General features: G+C 37.9%; 3 protein-coding genes across 5 annotated transcripts; 2 read left to right on the forward strand and 1 right to left on the reverse strand.

The window, feature by feature from the left end:
- The first annotated feature begins 1,436 nt into the window (after positions 1–1,436).
- On the forward strand, positions 1,437–17,839 carry yif1a (Yip1 interacting factor homolog A (S. cerevisiae)). 2 transcript variants are annotated; one of them, XM_030738951.1, is made up of 9 exons: positions 1,437–1,565; positions 8,598–8,649; positions 11,311–11,555; positions 12,478–12,582; positions 14,662–14,740; positions 14,821–14,878; positions 14,977–15,132; positions 15,649–15,742; positions 17,148–17,839. In XM_030738951.1, the coding sequence occupies exons 2-9, from the start codon at positions 8,619–8,621 to the stop codon at positions 17,304–17,306; spliced, it is 927 nt and encodes a 308-aa protein (XP_030594811.1). In that variant the 5' UTR covers positions 1,437–1,565; positions 8,598–8,618; the 3' UTR covers positions 17,307–17,839. The 2 variants fall into 2 exon arrangements, with proteins under 2 accessions (XP_030594811.1, XP_030594812.1); XM_030738952.1 differs by lacking the exon at positions 1,437–1,565 and having other exon boundaries at positions 8,576–8,649.
- On the forward strand, positions 2,022–4,020 carry LOC115786652 (uncharacterized). The gene is made up of 2 exons (XM_030738950.1): positions 2,022–3,012; positions 3,573–4,020. The coding sequence occupies exons 1-2, from the start codon at positions 2,194–2,196 to the stop codon at positions 3,906–3,908; spliced, it is 1,155 nt and encodes a 384-aa protein (XP_030594810.1). The 5' UTR covers positions 2,022–2,193; the 3' UTR covers positions 3,909–4,020.
- Positions 4,604–8,246, reverse strand: LOC115786651 (uncharacterized). 2 transcript variants are annotated; one of them, XM_030738947.1, is made up of 3 exons: positions 8,120–8,246; positions 7,619–7,694; positions 4,604–7,490 (listed from the first exon to the last, which is right to left on the reverse strand). In XM_030738947.1, exons 2-3 carry the CDS (start codon positions 7,691–7,693, stop codon positions 5,673–5,675), a joined length of 1,893 nt encoding a protein of 630 aa, XP_030594807.1. In that variant the 5' UTR covers position 7,694; positions 8,120–8,246; the 3' UTR covers positions 4,604–5,672. The 2 variants fall into 2 exon arrangements, with proteins under 2 accessions (XP_030594807.1, XP_030594808.1); XM_030738948.1 differs by having other exon boundaries at positions 4,604–7,512.
- Positions 17,840–19,279: the final 1,440 nt, after the last annotated feature.

Consider the following 19,279-nt stretch of genomic DNA (forward strand, 5'->3'; position numbering starts at 1 on the left):
CACTGAGACCATTTCTGATAAGGCTTCAGTGAACATCAGATGGATGAGCTGAAGGTCCCAGTGCATCCTTCAGCTCCTGTGTCGGGTCTTTGCTGGATTTCTTTTTTTTTTTCCTATTACTGTTCATCACCTGTTTTTTTAGGTGTGTCACTTCTTCTTGTATCTGCTGTCCAGTTTCCTCATATTTCTTTAAGGATACAAATTTTCAGCTTGTTGGAAAATGCTGTTTTATGCCTGTCAAACTTTGCTATCTTTGGCATTGGTCATAGATTAAACTAAATACATGGAAACAAAGGATGTGCTTTTGGAACTGGCTGCTAGTAACAAAGTGTGTAAAGATATAATTTAAAATTGGTTCTTTGGTAAGTTTTCTGCTATATATAGACTTAACATTGGTTCAGCCCTTGAGTTAGGTGCCTTTATTTTCCTTGAATGATTCATAGGTCCGGGTTAAGTGGCTTAACAAACAAACTAACAAAATTCCTCTGAAATGGTCAGGTACAAGGACTGATGGAAAGAAATGTTGGAAAGACCTTCAGAAAAGGTCTGGTTGGTATAAACCAGTCCTCTCTTTCACGCCTTCAATTGGTCCAGAATGTAGCCACTCGCCTTCTTACTAGAACTCCTAAAACTGAGCACATCTCCCCTGTGCTGGCCTCCCTTCACTGGCTTCCGGTACATTTTAGGATTGATTTTAAGATCTTATTGAGTGTTTTTAAATCTCTAAATGGGCTGGCCTTATCATACCTCACCGAACTCCTAACACCTTATGTTCCCTCTAGGTCACTGAGATCTGCAGACCAGCTACTTCTCAGTGTTCCTAAAACTAGGCTTAAGAATAGGGGGAACAGAGCTTTCTCAGCCATAGCCCCTAAACTATGGAACGAATTGCCCCTTTATGTTAGGTCAGCTTTTACTCTGCGTGTTTTTAAAGTGCATCTTAAAACTTATTTTTATTCTTTGGCCTTTAAATTTGAGTGTTCTCTCTGAGCTGTTGTATTGTTTTTTTATATTTTAGATGTGTGTGTGTGTGTGTGTGTGTGTGTTTGGTGTATTTATTTTATTTTTCTTATGTACAGCACTTTGGTTAACTCTGTTATTTTAAATGTGCTTTATAAATAAATTTGGATTGGATTGGAGTGGAAAACCTGGAGAGCAACTGCGCAAAACAACTTCAAAAAAAATGCCAAGAAAGTCTGGCTCCTAGGAAGCTAAATATAAAGAACGAGTGGCTGGCTCAAAACATTTGCACAGTACTGTACTTTTTACTCGACGTACTTTTTGTTTACTAGTTACTTTACATTATTACGGTTTTTAAGTTTTTACTTCCTGAAAGATGAATTAAAACCGTGCCTCTTACAGCTACAGCACGAGTAGAAACATAAGACGGAAAGAAACACACACTTGTAGGAGCATTATGAGCTGTGTGCTGTACTGTGTACTCTACCTTGTACTTACACCGCTTTCTGCCACGCAGGCACACTGAGGTCCACCAACCGCAGTGGATGGGTGGGATCACAACACACTCATAGCCACGTAGCTAGCTACCAACGTTAGCTGTCTAGGTAAGTCCTCTTCTCCTCATAATTTTCTTTAAAAATAAAAAGAATTAATCGTCCCTCAGACAAGGCATTCATGTTTAGCGCTACTGCTGGAGCTTTTTAGATTGGCTGCCCGGTTTCGCTGAGTGTTAGCTAAAAAGAGGATGTTATTAATTTAGCTAGTCTGAATAGGTAGCATCTGGTTAGCAGTACGTGGAAGCAACAGTATGTTTATATGTATGTTAGCAGCGCAGCTAGCAGGTATTAGCAGAAAGCTTCCCCCTTCCAACATCTAGGATGTTAACTATGGAAGCTCGTTTCCGCCACTAAAAAAAAAAAAATCGCCATCCATAACTCAAAATTTTGAGTTATTAACTCAAAATTTTGAGTTAATAACTCGAAATTTCAAGAAAATAACTCAAAATTTTGAGTTATTAACTCGAAATTTTGAGTTAATAACTCGAAATTTCAAGAAAATAACTCAAAATTTCGAGTTAATAACTCGAAATTTTGAGTTAATAACTCGAAATTTCGAGTTAGCAAAGCCAATCAAGATGCGTGGTGATGGTACGTCATTTCCTTGTTACGGAAATAAAACCCGGAAGACACCAGTTATCAATGCTACAGCTAAGCTACCAGTACAGATCCGATCATGAATGAGCAAATTGCTAAGTACTTTCAGCGAGGATTTACAAACGATGAAATCCTTGCGTTATTAGCTGAATCACATGGCATCATTATCAGCAAACGCACCCTCGAAAGGATCTTACACAAGAACAGACTTTGGCGCAGAAAGAACAAAACTGAGGTGGAAGAGGTGGCGGCTTTTATACAAGCGCAACTGGAAAACTCAGGTCAGTCACATGGATATCGCTGGATGCACCAGAAGTGTTGGATGAATGGAATTGTGACTGACAGAGAAACAGTTCGTCTTCTGCTCCGTTTACTCGACGGTGAAGGTGTGGATTTAAGGTCCCGTAGACGACTGCGGAGGCGAGTGTATCATAGCAGAGGCCCCAACTATGTGTGGCACATCGACGGATACGATAAGCTTAAGCCATTTGGAATTGCAATAAGTGGATGTATTGACGGCTTCTCAAGGAGCGTTATATGGCTTGAAGCTTACAAGACAAATAATGACCCCAGAGTGATTGCTGGTTACTACATGGATGCCGTGATTCAACATGGTGGATGCCCTGATCGAGTGAGATTAGATTTAGGAACAGAAAACGTCCATGTGGCCCAGATGCAAAGGTTTTTACATTTTTCAGACAGTGATTCAGAAACTGATCATGTCACTTTTGGAGCAAGTACAGGAAATCAGCGTGTTGAAAGATGGTGGCTAATCTTACGAAGTCAGTGTGTCCAGTACTGGATCGACCTGTTTGACAAACTAAGAGAGGATGGACACTTCTCAGACTCGTTCTTGGACAAATCATTGGTCCAGTTCTGCTTTCTTCACATTATACAGGTGAGTTTACCTACTGATATCTGTTGTAACTGACTGTTTTAGCAGCATACATGGCCTTTGGCATATTGCTGAAATACTGTATACATTAAAGTACACATGAAAATTATAGTTTTAAATCTGATCTCTTTTTTTCAGATAAATATATTAAAATGAATATCAAGGTACACATATTACAAATTCATTATGTGGGTTTATATGTGTCTCTGAAATTGATCATTTATAGTGGGCCAAAACTAATAAATAAATAAGAATTCAAATCCCCATATTATACATATACAGTTTTAGCTAAAAATAAATTAAAATGCATACATCATGATCTAAGCCACAACTGTGCCTATGTATATACATTAACATGTTGTGCATTGTACTGTGTATAACTGCATGTGACAAATAAACACTATCTTAATCTTAATCTTAAAAATAGTGAAATTAGAACAAAGTTTGCATTACAAAGGTACAATAATGGTGTCACGTAATCTAACATAATTTATGCAGAAGTTAGTTGTTTTTTGTACATGTTTAAATTAAAAATGTTACTTGTGTGTATTTTTGTCATCAAGGAGGAATTAAACGAAGTTGCTTTGGCTTGGAACGACCACAGAATACGCCCAGTCCACAACTCCCGCAGTCCTCATGGTCGACCGTCTTTTATGTATGCCCTCCCAGACATCTATGGAGCGAGAGACTGTCTCCAGCATGTCAATATGGAGAAAGTTGAAGCCTGCCTTGAAGAATGTGTGTTCAAAGACTTTCCATGTGATGAGGATGTCTTTCATCTCTGTGTAGAACTGATGGCTGAACATGCTCTGGGCTTCACAAATGATGTGTTTGATACAGTGGATCTGTATGTACAACTAAGGCAGCTCATGCTTGCTCAGTTGGAGACATTGCCTTAAAGGTTATACCTATTTATGCATTTGACAGAGCTGTTGAAAGCACATGTCCTTTAACCTTTGTGCTTCCTTAGGAACAGTTAGTCCTCTGGCTTAGAAGAATAAAAATTAAAAAAAAAAAGTAATTCACACTGTATAGTATATAGAGTATAGTGTATAGTGTGAATTACTTTTTTTTTTTTTTTTTTATTCTTCTTATTTATATGTGTGTGTATATATGGTTGCAGGTACAAAATACATTTCACTGTGCATTGTACTGTGTATAACTGTGCATGTGACAAATAAACACTATCTTAATCTTAATCTAGTCTTTTTTTTTGTTGTTATTTCTACAGTAATTGTTGTCTGCACAAAGAGAACATCCCAGTTTTTTCATGTACAAAGGCTTAAATCTTACACATGCTGCCTGTCAAACCTGGTATTTGGAGATCATTAAGGTAAAGTGATATGTCTCATGGTGGATTTATGATTTTAGCTTTCTGAAGATATTTTTTTTAATCCTTGTTCACTTGTATCTCATTTTTGATGTCTCTTAATTTTATTTTTTTCTGATAATGTTAAATTACTAATTTGGTTGTCTAGATTTTTTTATATAGAAAATCTAGCTTATAGATGAGCTTAACTAAGCAAGGTGATGATTGTCTGTCCAAAAATATATATAAAAATGAACTGAGCTCTGTCATTGTAGTCTCCTTGAATACTTTATTATAATACACAAATCTCAAAAACAGGGACACTTAGCAATTAACATTTAATCCAGAGCAGTAAGTTAAAACAAAAGTGACTACACAAATCAAAAATGTGCAAAACTTGTAAAATATCAAAGAATTTAAGATAAGAACAGGTAAAATGGCAAGATTTTACAAAGATGTCCTAAACTTTCTGAAATAAGAACATAGTGGCCTAAAATTCTATGAACCAAAAACATTAAGGTTTAAAGCTGAAAAAATATTGGGGAAAAAAGTTAATAAGAAAAATCAGTCATGCAGTGCAATGAAAGAAGGGAGAAACAAGACTTTTATCCCTCCTGATACATCAAGAAACAACCCCCAGCTGAGCACTTGTTGATTTCACTTAAGTCCAAAATAAAAATATATCAATTATGCTTTATGGCCACTCATTTTAGCAACATAGTCACCATAACCCAGATGGCTGAATAGAGGTGCACAAAAAATAACTATTGAATTACTGGCATATAATATAAAACTGAACTTGTAAACATTAAAACTTGTGCATTATAATAGAACATGTTAGATATATTAACTATATTACTGCAGGGGTCTCAAACTGTAACTTCTGAGGAGCCACTATAATCTCACTTTATAACATTAGATAACTAAACTGTCAGATTTAAATTAAGTTTTTCCTTCTTTTTTTGGATTGAGTATGGCTAATGAAATTATAGAAAAAATTTATAAATGTGTAAAGATACTTTGATTTTTAACTTGGTATGCGCAGATGCTGAATGAGGCAATAGGAATTTTTATAAAAAGGCCTCCAGGCTGCCACTTTGACACCTCTGCAGAAGTGCATTAATCAAGTGTTTTCAAAACATATTGCCGTGTAATAAGAACACACACAAATAAATTCAAGTCTCTAATTTTGTACCTCAAGTTGAATTCAATTAGTGTTTCACCAATAACTTTCTCAGGAATCAGTTTTGAAACATGTGATTCACATTGTAACAGTTCTGTTTTAGTGCACAACTCAAATACAATCTCTTGTACAAATCTGTGGGTCCAGATCCAGTGTTTGTGAATTAAAGTATTAGATAATGTCCATGACCCACACATTGGATTCCAACACTCTGTTCATCTCAGAACTAAAATCAGGATAGCTGTCATAATTTATTGACAGCTCCAGTACACATCCACATGTGTGTGCCACAGGTCGCCTCTGGAAACCTTCAAGTTCGTTAAATGCAACAATGATGTTCTTTCCAAGATATAAGTCTGAACCTGTGCAAAACCTAAGGAACAAGCACAAATGTTGCTTCTCAACATTCTTCACATATGTAGTTAGGTATTTCTGAATAACCTTCTGATGGGTCGTCATTGTTTCAGGAAAAGTGAAACACCCGAGAACCTTTCTCACATTTGGTTGGAGGGCTTCATATACTGAAGACAGATCACAAAGGCTTTCACCTGCAGTGCTGAGTGTTTTCGCCCACTGTTCGATGACATAGGCAGGCTCTTGGACAAGTGTTTTGTGTGCAAGCTCCATTAGGACTTCGGTAGCATTGCAGGCTGTTGGCATCCTTCTGCAGCTCTGGTTATCAAGTATGTCTACAAGTTCTTCTTGGTCCACACTGCTAAAATCTGACTGCCACGCCTCTAACACTGTACGCTCAGATTCAGGCATGAACTTGAGAAAATTCTCCACAATATCACTCTTCACATATCCAAAGGCAGCTTGTTCCAGAATGGCAGGGGCAATTTTCACAGGGAGATATTTCTCTGTGGCCCATCCAAATGCAATGATTCTGCCCACACTCTCCCACTCCTGCTGCCCAAAATCATGCCTTAAGAAGGGCACTTTGTAAGCAGTTCCAGTGGTGCACTGGTCATAGAATTCCTTCCAGAATTCTGAAAGACAGTCTCTTACAACTCCTCCATGATCATAAGCTTTTTCAGGTGTTCCATCAGGCAGTACAAGCTGGATTTTAATGTCAACATCTTCGAGATCATTAGCACTAAAATGTGAAATGAGCTCTGGCATTACCTGCCCTCTGTGAACGACTAGTACTCTTTTCATTCTCTCACTGGTTGGGCCAGGTTGTGGAGTTAAAACCAGGGTGTCGTCCAAATTTATTGACTCACTGTCAGAGACGGGTCCAACAAAAACAATGTCACTGCTGTAAGAAGAGTTATCACTTACAGCCTGCATGGAAGAGAGTGAAAGGTTATTGTCTGTAGTGTCTACAGTTTGTGTCACATCAGGGCTGACTTGTTCAAAAGGAGCAAATGAAGAAACTGTAGCAACAGTAAAAGAAGAGGAGTTTTGGTCTTGAGAAGATGATTGCAAACCTGGGCTGCTTTGGGTTTTTTTTGTGGTCAGGTAAAACCTAAGGATATTTAGTTTTGTAACATTGTACATTTCTCCAACTGTTAATCCACCATCAACTGTCATCTCTTGATAATCCTTTAGATCACATTCAAAATCTGTTAAGGGCCCCCGAACATTTCCTCCATTTGGAAAGAACAGATCTTTTGCAACCTGTAATATGTCACTTTTCTTAGCGTCCTTGCAAATTACCATTTTTCTTGTCCCTCCTCCTCGTCTAGCTCTAACCTGCTTGAAAACATCAGCATCTTCATCATAATGCATCCATCCTATTTCTATTTTTCTCTTTGTCTTCAGAGCATTTCTTTTATGGGTTGGTTCTGAATGTTCTTGCGCTGTGCTGCTGCCATCTTCAGATGTTTTTCTTTTGGACAATTTGGTTTTCAGACGTTCAAAAAGCGTCGACTTTCGGCTGTTGCCCTGCCGTCTGCAAAATCCAAATACTGCAAGGCGATCACCATATGATGGTAGATAAGTCTTCAGCTCCTCATCTGACATCAGATTTATAACACTGGCATCGATCTACAGAGGGAAAAATAATTCACTTTCACACACACACACACACACACACATATATATATTTGAAAATACAATTATATATTGAATGAAAAAAGTAGTATTTAAAAGAAAAAAAAATTAGAATTATGTACCTTCTCATTCTCCAGGGTTTGTATTATTTCCTCAGAGACTTCTCTTCGTCTCAAGAAGTCAGTCAGGTCTTCCATGCTGTAAACAAGTATGTACAAATGATCACTTATGAATCCACCATATGATCATCAAGTCTCGGTGTCTAGTGTACTTAATGTAGTTGAGAAGCTTGTAATATAACTTCCTGGGTAATATACCTTCCCTGCAATTAAACACTAATCAGTGGTTCTCAAATTGTGGGGCGAAATGTCATGACAGGTGGGATGCGAATGACCTGGGAGAAAAGTCATGCGGAACATACGTTGAACATCTGATTTATTTTCACAGCGGAACGAGGAAACGTTAGCAGCTACGTTAGCACGGCGACTAGCCAAGCCAAGCTGTGCACATAGTGCCGTCATGCCGCCACTTCAACATCGACCCCCAGACCGATCTTAGCGTGTGGTGTTAAAATATTTCATATAAGTGAGGCATAACGGAAAAAATCTGCACTGATTACATACCTTTTAGATAGTTACCACTCGTTAGACTACATCTCTACCTGAAAACCCTGGCGACAATGCAGCACAGTCTCTACCCGAGTGCGGCTGTGCCCTGTGCTTCCGGTAACAAGGAAATGACGTTCCTGCATCCGTTCCTGCATCCTGATTGGCTGTGCTAACTCGAAATTTCAAGTTAATATCGCCATCTGTAACTCGAAATTTCGAGTTAATAACTTGAAATTTCGAGTTATTTTCTCGAAATTTTGAGTTAATAACTCGAAATTTTGAGTTATTAACTCGAAATTTCGAGTTATTTTCTCGAAATTTCGAGTTATTTTCTCGAAATTTCGAGTTAATAACTCAAAATTTTGCGTTACGGATGGCGATTTTTTTTTTTTAGTGGCGGAAACGAGCTTCCATAGTTAACCCAGCGTCAGTATTAACTTTGGTGTAATGCGCAGAGACTGTAGCTAATGTGTGCCGTTGTCTTTATTTCAAGCTAACGTCAGCGAGCGTTACAATGGACTTGCCACATCATGGATACCGAGCAAGTAAGTGAATCACCTGCAAAATTTCTTCAAATACGTACACTTACTATGTTTTTCTTTTTGTTAAAGCTGGTCACACAGAAATCATCACACTCAGCTGGTGCTGTCACATAATCAAACGTGCCAGTTAATTGTGTACACTTAAGTAAACTTGATGCAGTAACCCCTTACTCTGGTGTTAGTCATATGCAGTTGAAGTAAGGGGCTGAGCCCAACTCCTGAGAAACACCCCATACCATAATCCAGTTTCCACCAATCTTTGCACTTGTCACAATGCAGTAAGACAAGTATTGTTCTCCTGGCAACCGCCAAACCCAGACTCATCCATCGGATTGCCAAACAGAGAAGCATGATTCGTCGTTCCAGAGAACACATCTCCACTGCTCTAGAGTCCAGTGGTGGCATGCTTTACACCACTGCATCCAACGCTTAGCTTTGCCCTTGGTGATTTAAGGTTTGGATGCAGTTGCTAGGTCATGGAAACCCATTCCATGAAGCTCTCTACAGACTTCTTTAGCTAATCTGGAGGCCACATGAAGTTTGGAGGTCTATAGTAACTGACTGCAGAAAGTTGGTGACCTCTGCGCATTATGTGCCTCAGCATCTGCTGACTCCACTCTGTGATTTTACATGGCCTACCACTTCGTGGCTGAGTTGCTGTCATTCCCAGTCGCCTCCAGTTTCTTATAATACCACTAACAGTTGACTTTGGAATATTTATTTACACCAAATTTTGATACTACCATCCAAATATCACAACAGAAAATGAGACTCATCAGCTCAGGCAGTGATTTTCCAGTCTTCTCTTGGCCAATATTGGTGAGCTTGTTTGAGTTGTAACCTCAGTTTCCTATTCTTAGCTGACATGAGTGGAAACCCAGTGTGGTCTTCTGCTGCTGAAGCCTATTTGTTTTAAATTTGTCTTGTTTTACGTTCTTGTGTATACTTTGGTTGTAACAACTGGTTGAGCTGGGGGGCTTTTTTTGCCTTCCTATCAGCTCAAAACCATCTGGCTATGCTCTTCTGACATCAGCAGGGCATTTTCACCCTGAGGACTGTTGCTCACTGGATAGTTTTTCTCTTTCAGACCATTCTCTGTAAATTCTGGAGATGGTTGTGTGGCAGATCCCAGCAGATCGTAAATTTTTTGAAATACTCAGACCAGCCCATCTGGCACAAAGAACCATACTATGTTCAGAGTCACTTAAATCACTTTTCGTCCCCATTCTGATACTCAGTTGAATTTCAGCAGGTTGTCTACGTGACTAAATGCACTAAGTTGCTGCCCTTTGATTGGCTAATATGACATTTGAGTTAACAAGCATTTGAATAGGTGGACATAATAAAGTGTCTGATGAGGCTCTAAGTGATTTGATATTTGAGTAAAGCAATTTAAATCAAAAACAGGAAATTGCTGTAGGTGGGATTTTTCTGTAGAATAATCGTGAGGCACACTGGTGTGCCTTGAAGCTAGTCTGGGTGTGTCTCTGGAAAGTTGTATCAACCAATCATTATTATTGCAGCTACACAAAAAGTAATTAATGACATTTAAATCTATTTTTTTATCTTTTTTTTTTTTCTTTTTTTGGTGGAAATAACCACACAAAACCACCTCAAGACATTGGAAATGACTGCGAAAATCTTGCCTGTCTCTACCTGTCTGGCTTCAGCATGGATGGCAGTAGCCCTCAGCCCAAGTGCGTCATTTGTTGGGGGAAGTTAACTAATGTTGAGAAACTCTTCCTTCTAAAATAGAGCAAGGACTCTTAACCATAGGCAGCAAGAGCAAGGTGTCATGCTCAGAAGTGCTTTCATCTGACACTACAAAGTTGTCATGACACCATTCCAGCTGGCATAAAGGCTATTCTCTAAATACAGTATATGAGTTTTTGGGTTGTTTTTTGGTGTTCCTTAGGAACAAGAAGCTCACAAGGCCTCTGGTGTAGAGTAAGGTAGTGTTAACACTAGAACTCCCATAGATGGTCAGAATGACCACCGCCTACGGGAATTCTAGTAGTTCTAAAAATCCTGGTAGGTCTAGTGTTCTGGGGTTACTGATAAATTAATGTTAACATTTTAAGTGGACACAAGTGTGGAGTAACTAATAAAAGTGAATGAAACCTTCAAAAAAACCTCAGCAAAACAGGATTTTTTTTTTGTTGGTTTGTTGAATTTTCTCTCAACACTTGGATTTATTTTTGTTAGATTTTCACTTATTAAGCTCCTTGTTATATTTAGATACTCTGCTTTATTTTACTTCATTTTTTCTTCCTAAATTTAGACCCTTTTGTGTAAGTTTTACCTTATTGAGCTGGTTTTTTTTGACACATAGGATTCTATTTTATTAAGCTCTTCTTATTTTAAGCTATTTTATTATTGGTTGTGTTTAATGTTTTGGCTGCTGTAAAGCAATAATTCCCTATTTTTTTGGAATGAATAAAGGATGTCCTATCCTATTAATAAATTAACAGCAAAGAAAACTTGTTATCTTGCTTTCCACTAAACTCTGCTTCTCTTGCTTTGAGGAGTACTAAATTGTGATCAGATATTTTTAGTGGATTTTACTGCATGTGGTAAATAAGTTTCATGCCTGATCATTTCAGTCAGTTCACTATGTATGTTGAAATACCCTCCATTTACCCTCCTGTGTCCATTTTTCCATAGCTAAGCCGAGAGCTCGTGCGGCTCCCCCCACAGGTGACTCTGTCCTGTTTGAAGACACCAGCTCAGCAGCTCCTGCAATGAACAGTCAGGGGTATTACACTCCAGGGTACAATATGGGAGAACCCTCAAATGATATGCAAGGAGGTGGTGGGGTGAACAACCTCTTTACTGACCCAATGGCCAATGCTGCAATGATGTATGGCTCCTCCTTAGCCAACCAAGGAAAGGATATGGTAAACAAAGAGGTGAGGCTCCTATTCAGGGCTGTTTGACACATGATATATAGCACCAAATGTGATAAATGGAAGATAGAGGCTAACCCTGTGACCTGTAAATAAGGTCCAGATCTGCCACACAGTATGTTTTCTGTGGTTTTATTTATCTCCTTTATTAGTTTGGACCTTTTTATTGAGTTGTTTTCTCATTTGTCATATTTGAGCTATTCTACTTTCTTTAAGCTCTTTTGCTATAGGCTGTGTTCTGTGCTTTAGCAACTGTAACACAGGAACTTCCCAACTTCTGGGATCTTGTAAGACATTAGGTCTAAGTAATAGTATCTGAAATCCAGCACTTTACTTTAGCAGGGACAAGATTAATGTACTCTTCTGTGTAGATGGTTATTTTTGTGCCGTTTTGTTTATTTGTTCCCTAAAGTGTCTCCTGCTGTCACAAGTTCATAATGTATTTCGCACAGACCCACACAAGCACACAGATGAGTTATTTTCATTGACATAGGCACTCTCCAGGAGCAATATTTCCTGCTTTTCAGCTACTCTGCAGTACTCCAAAACATTCTGGTGTTAGTCATATGCAGAACCATTTCACGGTTCAAACTTTAATGTGTTGGGGGTTGTCATTTGCAGTGACATGTTTTCCATCAGCTAGACTATTTTCTGCTCTGCTTTTTAATATTAAATAACAGTTGATGGTTGTTTTCACCCTGATTGGGGAAAAGAGCAATTTAAATACATGCAGCACATGTGGGCAGCACATCAGTTTTACTGATTTGGCAGCTTGGATATAGACCATGGCAAAATGATGCATAATGCTGAGGGAAGGAACAGCTTCTTGTAAAAATTACTATGACTCAACTGTATTTATTAGTTTTGGCAGTCATTAGTTTTTTCACTTCCTTTTGTTAATATTTGCACTTTCTCTGCCTTTCAGATCAGCAGATTCATGTCTGTGAACAAGCTGAAATACTTCTTTGCTGTCGACACCAGATATGTATTGAAGAAACTTATGATCCTCATGTTCCCTTATACACATCGGGTAATCTGAGCCTTTCATCGCTAGACTTTTCCACTGTCAACATAAGAGACAATACAAGACACAGAAAACTGAGGACTGCATGATAATTTTCACTGATATATTTTCAAACAGATATCAGCCACTTTATCACTTAAGCAGCTTTGTTTTTGAACATTATAATGCTCTGACAGTTTGGGTTTGAAGACATGGTGAGCTCATTCAGTTCCTGCACACTTTAACTTATTCAGATTGTAAATTAAGACACCACTCCAAACATTATGTGCCTTGATAATGTGTAAACTATGCAGAGTGCAAACCTTCCTCAAAAGATCCGAATCACAATGTATTAACTGTTAACTACTGCATAGTGATTAGAAGCTACTCAAAAGCAACGATAGACAGAGCCTGCTAACACGCATGTTTAGCCAACTTTCAGTTGCTTATTTGCCATGTTTAGGTTTTCGTAAACTATTTAAAAACCACTGCACTGGGTCACACAAAAACCTCCATTACTGTGGAGAAGAACTGTAGCTCATTTGCAGGTGATATTCAGAGGGCATATACAGTGCCCTCTGAAAGTCGGTTGGCACCATGACTTTTTCAGAAAGCCTTGTCACTTTGCTGACATTTCGCTAACGCCTCTGAGAAGTTAATTTGGGTAACCAAGACCAAGCCCCTTTCTAAATGAATGGAGAGAGAGCTGTAAGCTTAATTTCATACAAATCATCAGTTGTAGCTTCAAAAAATAAAAACATTAAAATGTTTGTGGACTTAAAAAGCATGTTTTCTGGTCTCATAGCAAATCTATTTGTTCATGTTCGTGGACACAAATATCATTTCTCATGATAGCCAGCATGACTTTGAAATCAACATATTTCAGTAGGATGTTTGTGTCTGCAGTACGTACTTATGTACTTGGTTCAGAGTCTTCAGCTTTTACATGTCAACCTGGAAACCAAGAAAAGAGTTTTAAAAGATCACCACTGTATTTGAACTCAGACTTTTCTAAATCTAACCGAAGGATTTTTAGTACCTACAGTATTAGGTACTAAATTAGTATTATGAATAATGCAAATAAAGCATAAAACTCAGTCATGTGTGTGACTGAAAATGAGCTTTTTGTTGTGAGAGGCAAAATGATTCACTCCATCAGCCCATTCAGGCTGAAATGCAAAATATGGACATGAATCAGTGCATGAAACTGGGCAGATGAAAAATTGTGTTTAGGGGCACAAGGGTGCGGAAATTTGTGTCCAGGAGCATGGATCAGTATTAGATTAGTAGTTGTGACTATTTCAAGCACCATGCTCATTCACATTAGGGTACACTTAATGCCATCTTTACAATTATAATGAGTAGATATATCTCACACAGCACTGTTGTGAGCCTCAGCTTTTATGTCACTACAACAGCACAAATGTGTCTCAGTTTGGCTGTTGTAAAGCAGAAGATTGGGTTTTTGGGCGTCATGAAATTCTCTTATAAATTTCTGTTCAGGACTCACAGAGTGGTCTCTCCCCTGTAATGTTTCTGGTTAACAGCAGATTAAAATTTCTTTGTGTACATTTATCCTGCTGCTGCGTATACAGAGCTAAAATTGGCGTACTACAAACAGTCGACTATTACTTAGTATCATTAGGAAAAACCTGCTGGAGTCTGCTTTTCTTGTAATTTATTCAGACTTTTTAAGAAGTTTAAATGAAACATTTATGACTTTTTAAAATTTACACCATTAGTTGAACCAAACTGACCTGGGCCGGAATAAAACAAAGGACGGCAAGCTGTTAAAACAAAGAGGCACCTTCCCTTTTTACTTGTCTACAACACATTTTTTTAGTGCCATATTTTACTTTCTATTACACTCAGTTTCACTTACAACATACTACTACTGTTACCCTCATGTGAGTTATTGGTCTTAAATTTGTCTCATGTTTGAATTATCTTTCATGTGATGCTTGTCTAAACTGTTTTCCTGTTAAATATAAGCAAACTTGTTCCTTCTTAGACCCTTCAGGATTAAAAAAAGATCAAAACATCATTTGAATAAAACGCTGTCAGACCATGAGGGTGATTCATGCTGTATTTGTGCGTCCTTGGCAGGACTGGGAAGTACGTTATCATCGAGACACTCCGCTGACTCCGAGACAGGATGTGAATGCACCTGACCTTTACATACCAAGTAAGTTTTATGTACACACAAAATCATTTATGGCATAATGTTTTGGGATACTTGTATAATAAATCAAGTGTATTTTTTAGCAATGGCTTTCATCACCTACATTTTACTCGCTGGAATGGCTCTCGGCATTCAAAAAAGGTGACTAATTCTTCTTCGTCATGTTTATTTTATGACTCACAGAGAATCTGTTTGTGTAAAATAAGCTGTGTGTGTGTGTGTCTTGATTTTGTGCGCAGGTTCAGTCCAGAGGTCCTCGGCCTGTGTGCCAGCACTGCTCTTGTGTGGGTCATCATCGAGGTCTTGGTGATGTTGCTGAGTTTATATCTGCTCACAGTACACTCCGACCTCTCCACCTTTGATCTCGTCGCCTACAGTGGATACAAATATGTTGGGTAGATAAACCACAGATGTGCATATTTCTAAATGTATTCTTTTATTATTTAGAAATTCTTTGCAAAAGCTGCTCCCCTTTGTGTATTGTAAGTAAACAAATTGTGCTAAACTAGAAGCACCCAGAGAGCGCAAACCTCCGCCAAGGCAATAGGGTCAGTGATGCTGTAATACGTATATCTAAATACTGTGAAATAATCTTTCATCTTTCCCAGACAACAATAACCCCCTATGCCGCAATAGTGAAGAATCCTTAAAAAAATTCCTGGATCCAGATCACCGCCAAAATTTAATCACTTCTTCCTCTTGTCATTTCCAACCACTCCACAAAATTTCATCGAAATCCGTTTATAACTTTTGGAGTAATTCTGCTGACAAACAAACAAACAGACAAACCAACAAGACCGAAAACATAACCTCCTTGGCGGAGGTAATAAAAGAGCTCTGTGGTTCATATTTTTTAGTTTTAAAATGCATTTGAGTTAACTGAGTGAATGGATCTGTTTGTCTTCATCCAGGATGATCTTCACAGTGTTGTGTGGGTTACTGTTTGGCAGTGATGGCTATTTTGTGGCTCTTGCCTGGTCCTCTTGCGCTCTAATGTTCTTCATTGTAAGTATTTTCAGTCTGTACTGGCATCATCCTTCAAATCTAAAGTGTATAAGTTTGATGGGAAACACTTCACTGACTTATTCTGCTCCGTCTGATTCTGGTTTTCTAATAATTACATTTACTTAAATATTTACATTTAAATACTGTGGTTATATCCACCACAGAAACATGCATCTCCAGTCTAAAGCAGGGATGTTAAACTCATTTCCTGAGCCATTTTGATGTAGAGTAGGTCAGACCTCTGAAACTATCGCCTAATAAAAACACACCTCACTTTTGCGTCATTTCATTGTCTTTTACTTCACTGAGACTTGTGCACAGAATGCTGCGAAAAGTCCAGAATTTATGTTCTCCTTCTCTGCAGTTTTCTTATTTTTAAAGCCATGCAGTGGGCCAAATAAGACTCCATGCCAGGCTGATTCTGGCTGGCTCATATTTGACACTCCTGCTCTAAATTTTCCTGACTACGGTAGTTTTGAGTTTCAGTGTTTTTAGGTCAGAAAAAAGTACTGATTGCCTGATTGTTGAGAATTAATTATATTCTTAAGTAGGGCACATATTTAAATTTAGACGCCGTTTTTGTTTGCATTTCAGTTTTTTTTTTTTTTAGGATGATAAAGTGGCTCCATAGTGTAGTCGTTTACCAGCAAAAGATCCTCGGTTCAATCCAGGGAGGAGACATAAATCCCTTTTGGGGTCGTGTTAGGAAGGGCATCCGGAGTAAAAACTCTGCCAACTCAAACATGTGGTGACCCCATGTAAATAAGGGAGCAGCTTCTTTGGCTTCTCTGGTCAGTTTGTCTACAGATTAAATGTATTGATGTGTGCATCAGTAAGTATGTTTTAGAGGTTCTGGTAGACAGATTATGTTAGCTGTAGACAGAAGTTGGATACTCTTTTTAGCCCTCAGCCTAAAAAGGCCAGTTGGGTATTGTCATCACCCCGCCGGACAGGCAGCCCACTTTCAACTTTGTGAACACGATAACTCGAGAAAGATGTAACGTGTGAGTTTCAAATTGATTAGATTTGAAAATCACAAAATCACTATGAGACAGCATAGATTCTTCTACTAAAACTCTCGGACGAGTTAGTTTTTTCCATCACAGAAAGTGACAGTATTCTCAGTGGTTCATATTTATTATGATTTTGGCATTTCATATTCCTGGTTCTTACTTAGTCATTTGCTTTTGAATTGATGTGGTAAATAAAGGCACATATGCACCCCATTAAGATCTACTCAGACCTGTAATTATAACTAGAACTTGTGCTTCCAGGGGATTTGTGCCACCTAAAGAGCCTACTGCTGGGAGGCTGAAGGGTAGCACTGGCAGCCGACAATATTTTTCACTCTGCTTTCAATGTTTATGCTTCCTGCATACTTCTAAAGATTTTCCTGTTTCCTCAGATTCGCTCTCTGAAAATGAAGATCCTCCCCTCACTCTCATCGGACTCTATGGGAATGGGATCGAGTGCCAAACCTCAGCTCCGTCTGTATATCACTGTGGCATCTGCACTCTTTCAGCCAATCATTATTTACTGGTTAACCTCCCATTTGGTCAGGTGACTGTGAGGTGTTTAGTAGCCTCAAGTCCAAGTGTAGTGGACCCAAAAAAAAAGTGGTTGTGTTTGTATACCTGCCTTTATATGCTCTTTTTTTTTGTCCGGTAAACTTACAAATGTAGACAGTGTTGAGTGCAGCACGTGTCGAGCTTGTTGATTTAACAAAGTGTGACACAGAAAATGTCTCATCCTCCGTAACTGTAGAGAACTGTGACAGATGCTTTTTTTTTTTTTTTTTTTTTTCGCCACCTAACCTTGAACACAAGGGCTTTCAGTGAGAGATTTGTTTAATCAGAACTGATATGGTCCTTATATATGAAGGCTCTTGACGTGCTTTTCAGTATTCACACCACAAAGACAGAAATTGACATTGCACACATGATTCCAGTAACATTTTTGTTTTGATGGTAATGTTGCTACATTATCTCCCTTACTTTTGAATCCTGGATTTTATTTATCTGCGTGTGACAAAGCACAACAATGTTTGGATTTTTCTAGAAAAAAATAAATATATTTAGCTTTGTGTACTGAATTTAACGTGCTTCTTTTTGTGTTCTACAAATGTGTTGTTGGACTACATTTTCACCTCCTTTTTTTTTTTTTTTTAAAAAGTCATTTTTATGCTATTATATTTCTTTGAAGTTTTACCCAAAGTTACGTCACATTATAAAGGCATAACTGTATAAATGCAGTTTAACGTGTAACATTCCAGACATAGAATTTATTCATTTTACTAAAGGTGAAAAAAATTCTCACATATATACTTGAATACAGTGGTGACCCCTTGAGGAAATAAGGGAGCACCTGAGAGATGGTTCAGTTTTCTATTTCATTTACTGCTATTTTATAATTGGACCACATTTTTAAAATTATTTTTTTAATTTATTTTTAACCAAGTGTTTGAAATTAGCAGCCACAAAATGTATAACCCTGGAACTGAAAAATGCTGCTTAGATGTAAATATATTAATTTAATAATCATACATGATCCAGCATGTTATGTAACAGTAACCTTACTAAAGCTGCCTAAGACTACTTTTTATGCTTGAACCACAAAGTGTTAAATGTTAACAGGGTACTGTTAATCTTACAGTGCCCGGAGCATGGAGAGAACAAGTGGAATCCAACATAGTACATCTACTTTATGGGAGGGATTACAGTTTTACTGAACTTGTAAACTAAGTATTTCTGTGTTATGCTACTCATGCATTATAATTTGAATGCAGATATTGCACTTTGACTCCATACTATTTATTTTTAAAGCTTTAATTATTTGGCAGATTTTGAAATACAAATCTATTAAACTATGTCATATACGTAAAGCTGCCCAGCTGCATGTAAGGAATTAAGCTCATTTCTGGTGGCAACATTGGAGTGATACATATATTAATGAATTCATAAGTATATTAAGTAGTATATTAAATAGCTTATAGATATTTTGATGCTGAAATGTTTGTACTACTACTTATGATTGGGTTTTACAGAAGTAGAGAGCTTAAGTCTTCTTCCACCACTCTGAAAACTGGTTATTCACCAATACAAAATAATTTTCAGCCTTTTGTGGAGTGCTTTTGTACTAGGGTGTGTTGTACCCAATGTTTTCTTTTTTATATATACTTTTACACTTATAAAACATTCTTGTTTCCTGTGTCCCCCACACTCTTTCAGTGTAAGCCAAGTTAATTTAAATTAAAACATTTAATAAATCATTAATTTATCAGCTTATTAGGGGCAGCTGTGGCTCAGGAGGTAGTGCAGGTCATCTACCAGTCTGGTCAGTGATTCGAATTTCTGGCTCCCCCTTGTCTGCATGACAAGGTATCCTTGAGATCTTCAGCAACCATGTGTTTTCCGAAAATGAAAAAAAGAAAAAGGAGCTTGTATAGATGTGTGAGTCAGTGGGTGACAAAGACTTGTAATAAGAAAGCCTGTTGAGTGCTCAACATAGGAAAAGCCCTATACAAGTTTTACTTATCAA

The sequence above is a fragment of the Archocentrus centrarchus genome, chromosome 10 (assembly GCF_007364275.1).
Source record: "Archocentrus centrarchus isolate MPI-CPG fArcCen1 chromosome 10, fArcCen1, whole genome shotgun sequence".
Taxonomy (NCBI): Eukaryota; Metazoa; Chordata; class Actinopteri; order Cichliformes; family Cichlidae; genus Archocentrus; species Archocentrus centrarchus.

What these genes read in the sequence shown, in the direction of transcription:
- LOC115786651 (XM_030738947.1), bottom strand. Translation starts at nt 7,693, where the DNA reads ATGGAAGACCTGACTGACTTCTTGAGACGAAGAGAAGTCTCTGAGGAA. An exon ending in AAACCCTGGAGAATGAGAAG is followed by an intron (nt 7,491 to 7,618) that starts GTACATAATTCT and finishes TTCCCTCTGTAG; the next exon opens with ATCGATGCCAGTGTTATAAA.
- LOC115786652 (XM_030738950.1), top strand. Translation starts at nt 2,194, where the DNA reads ATGAATGAGCAAATTGCTAAGTACTTTCAGCGAGGATTTACAAACGAT. An exon ending in GCTTTCTTCACATTATACAG is followed by an intron (nt 3,013 to 3,572) that starts GTGAGTTTACCT and finishes TTTGTCATCAAG; the next exon opens with GAGGAATTAAACGAAGTTGC.
- yif1a (XM_030738951.1), top strand. Translation starts at nt 8,619, where the DNA reads ATGGACTTGCCACATCATGGATACCGAGCAA. An exon ending in GCTCTCGGCATTCAAAAAAG is followed by an intron (nt 14,879 to 14,976) that starts GTGACTAATTCT and finishes TTTTGTGCGCAG; the next exon opens with GTTCAGTCCAGAGGTCCTCG. An exon ending in AGTGGATACAAATATGTTGG is followed by an intron (nt 15,133 to 15,648) that starts GTAGATAAACCA and finishes GTCTTCATCCAG; the next exon opens with GATGATCTTCACAGTGTTGT.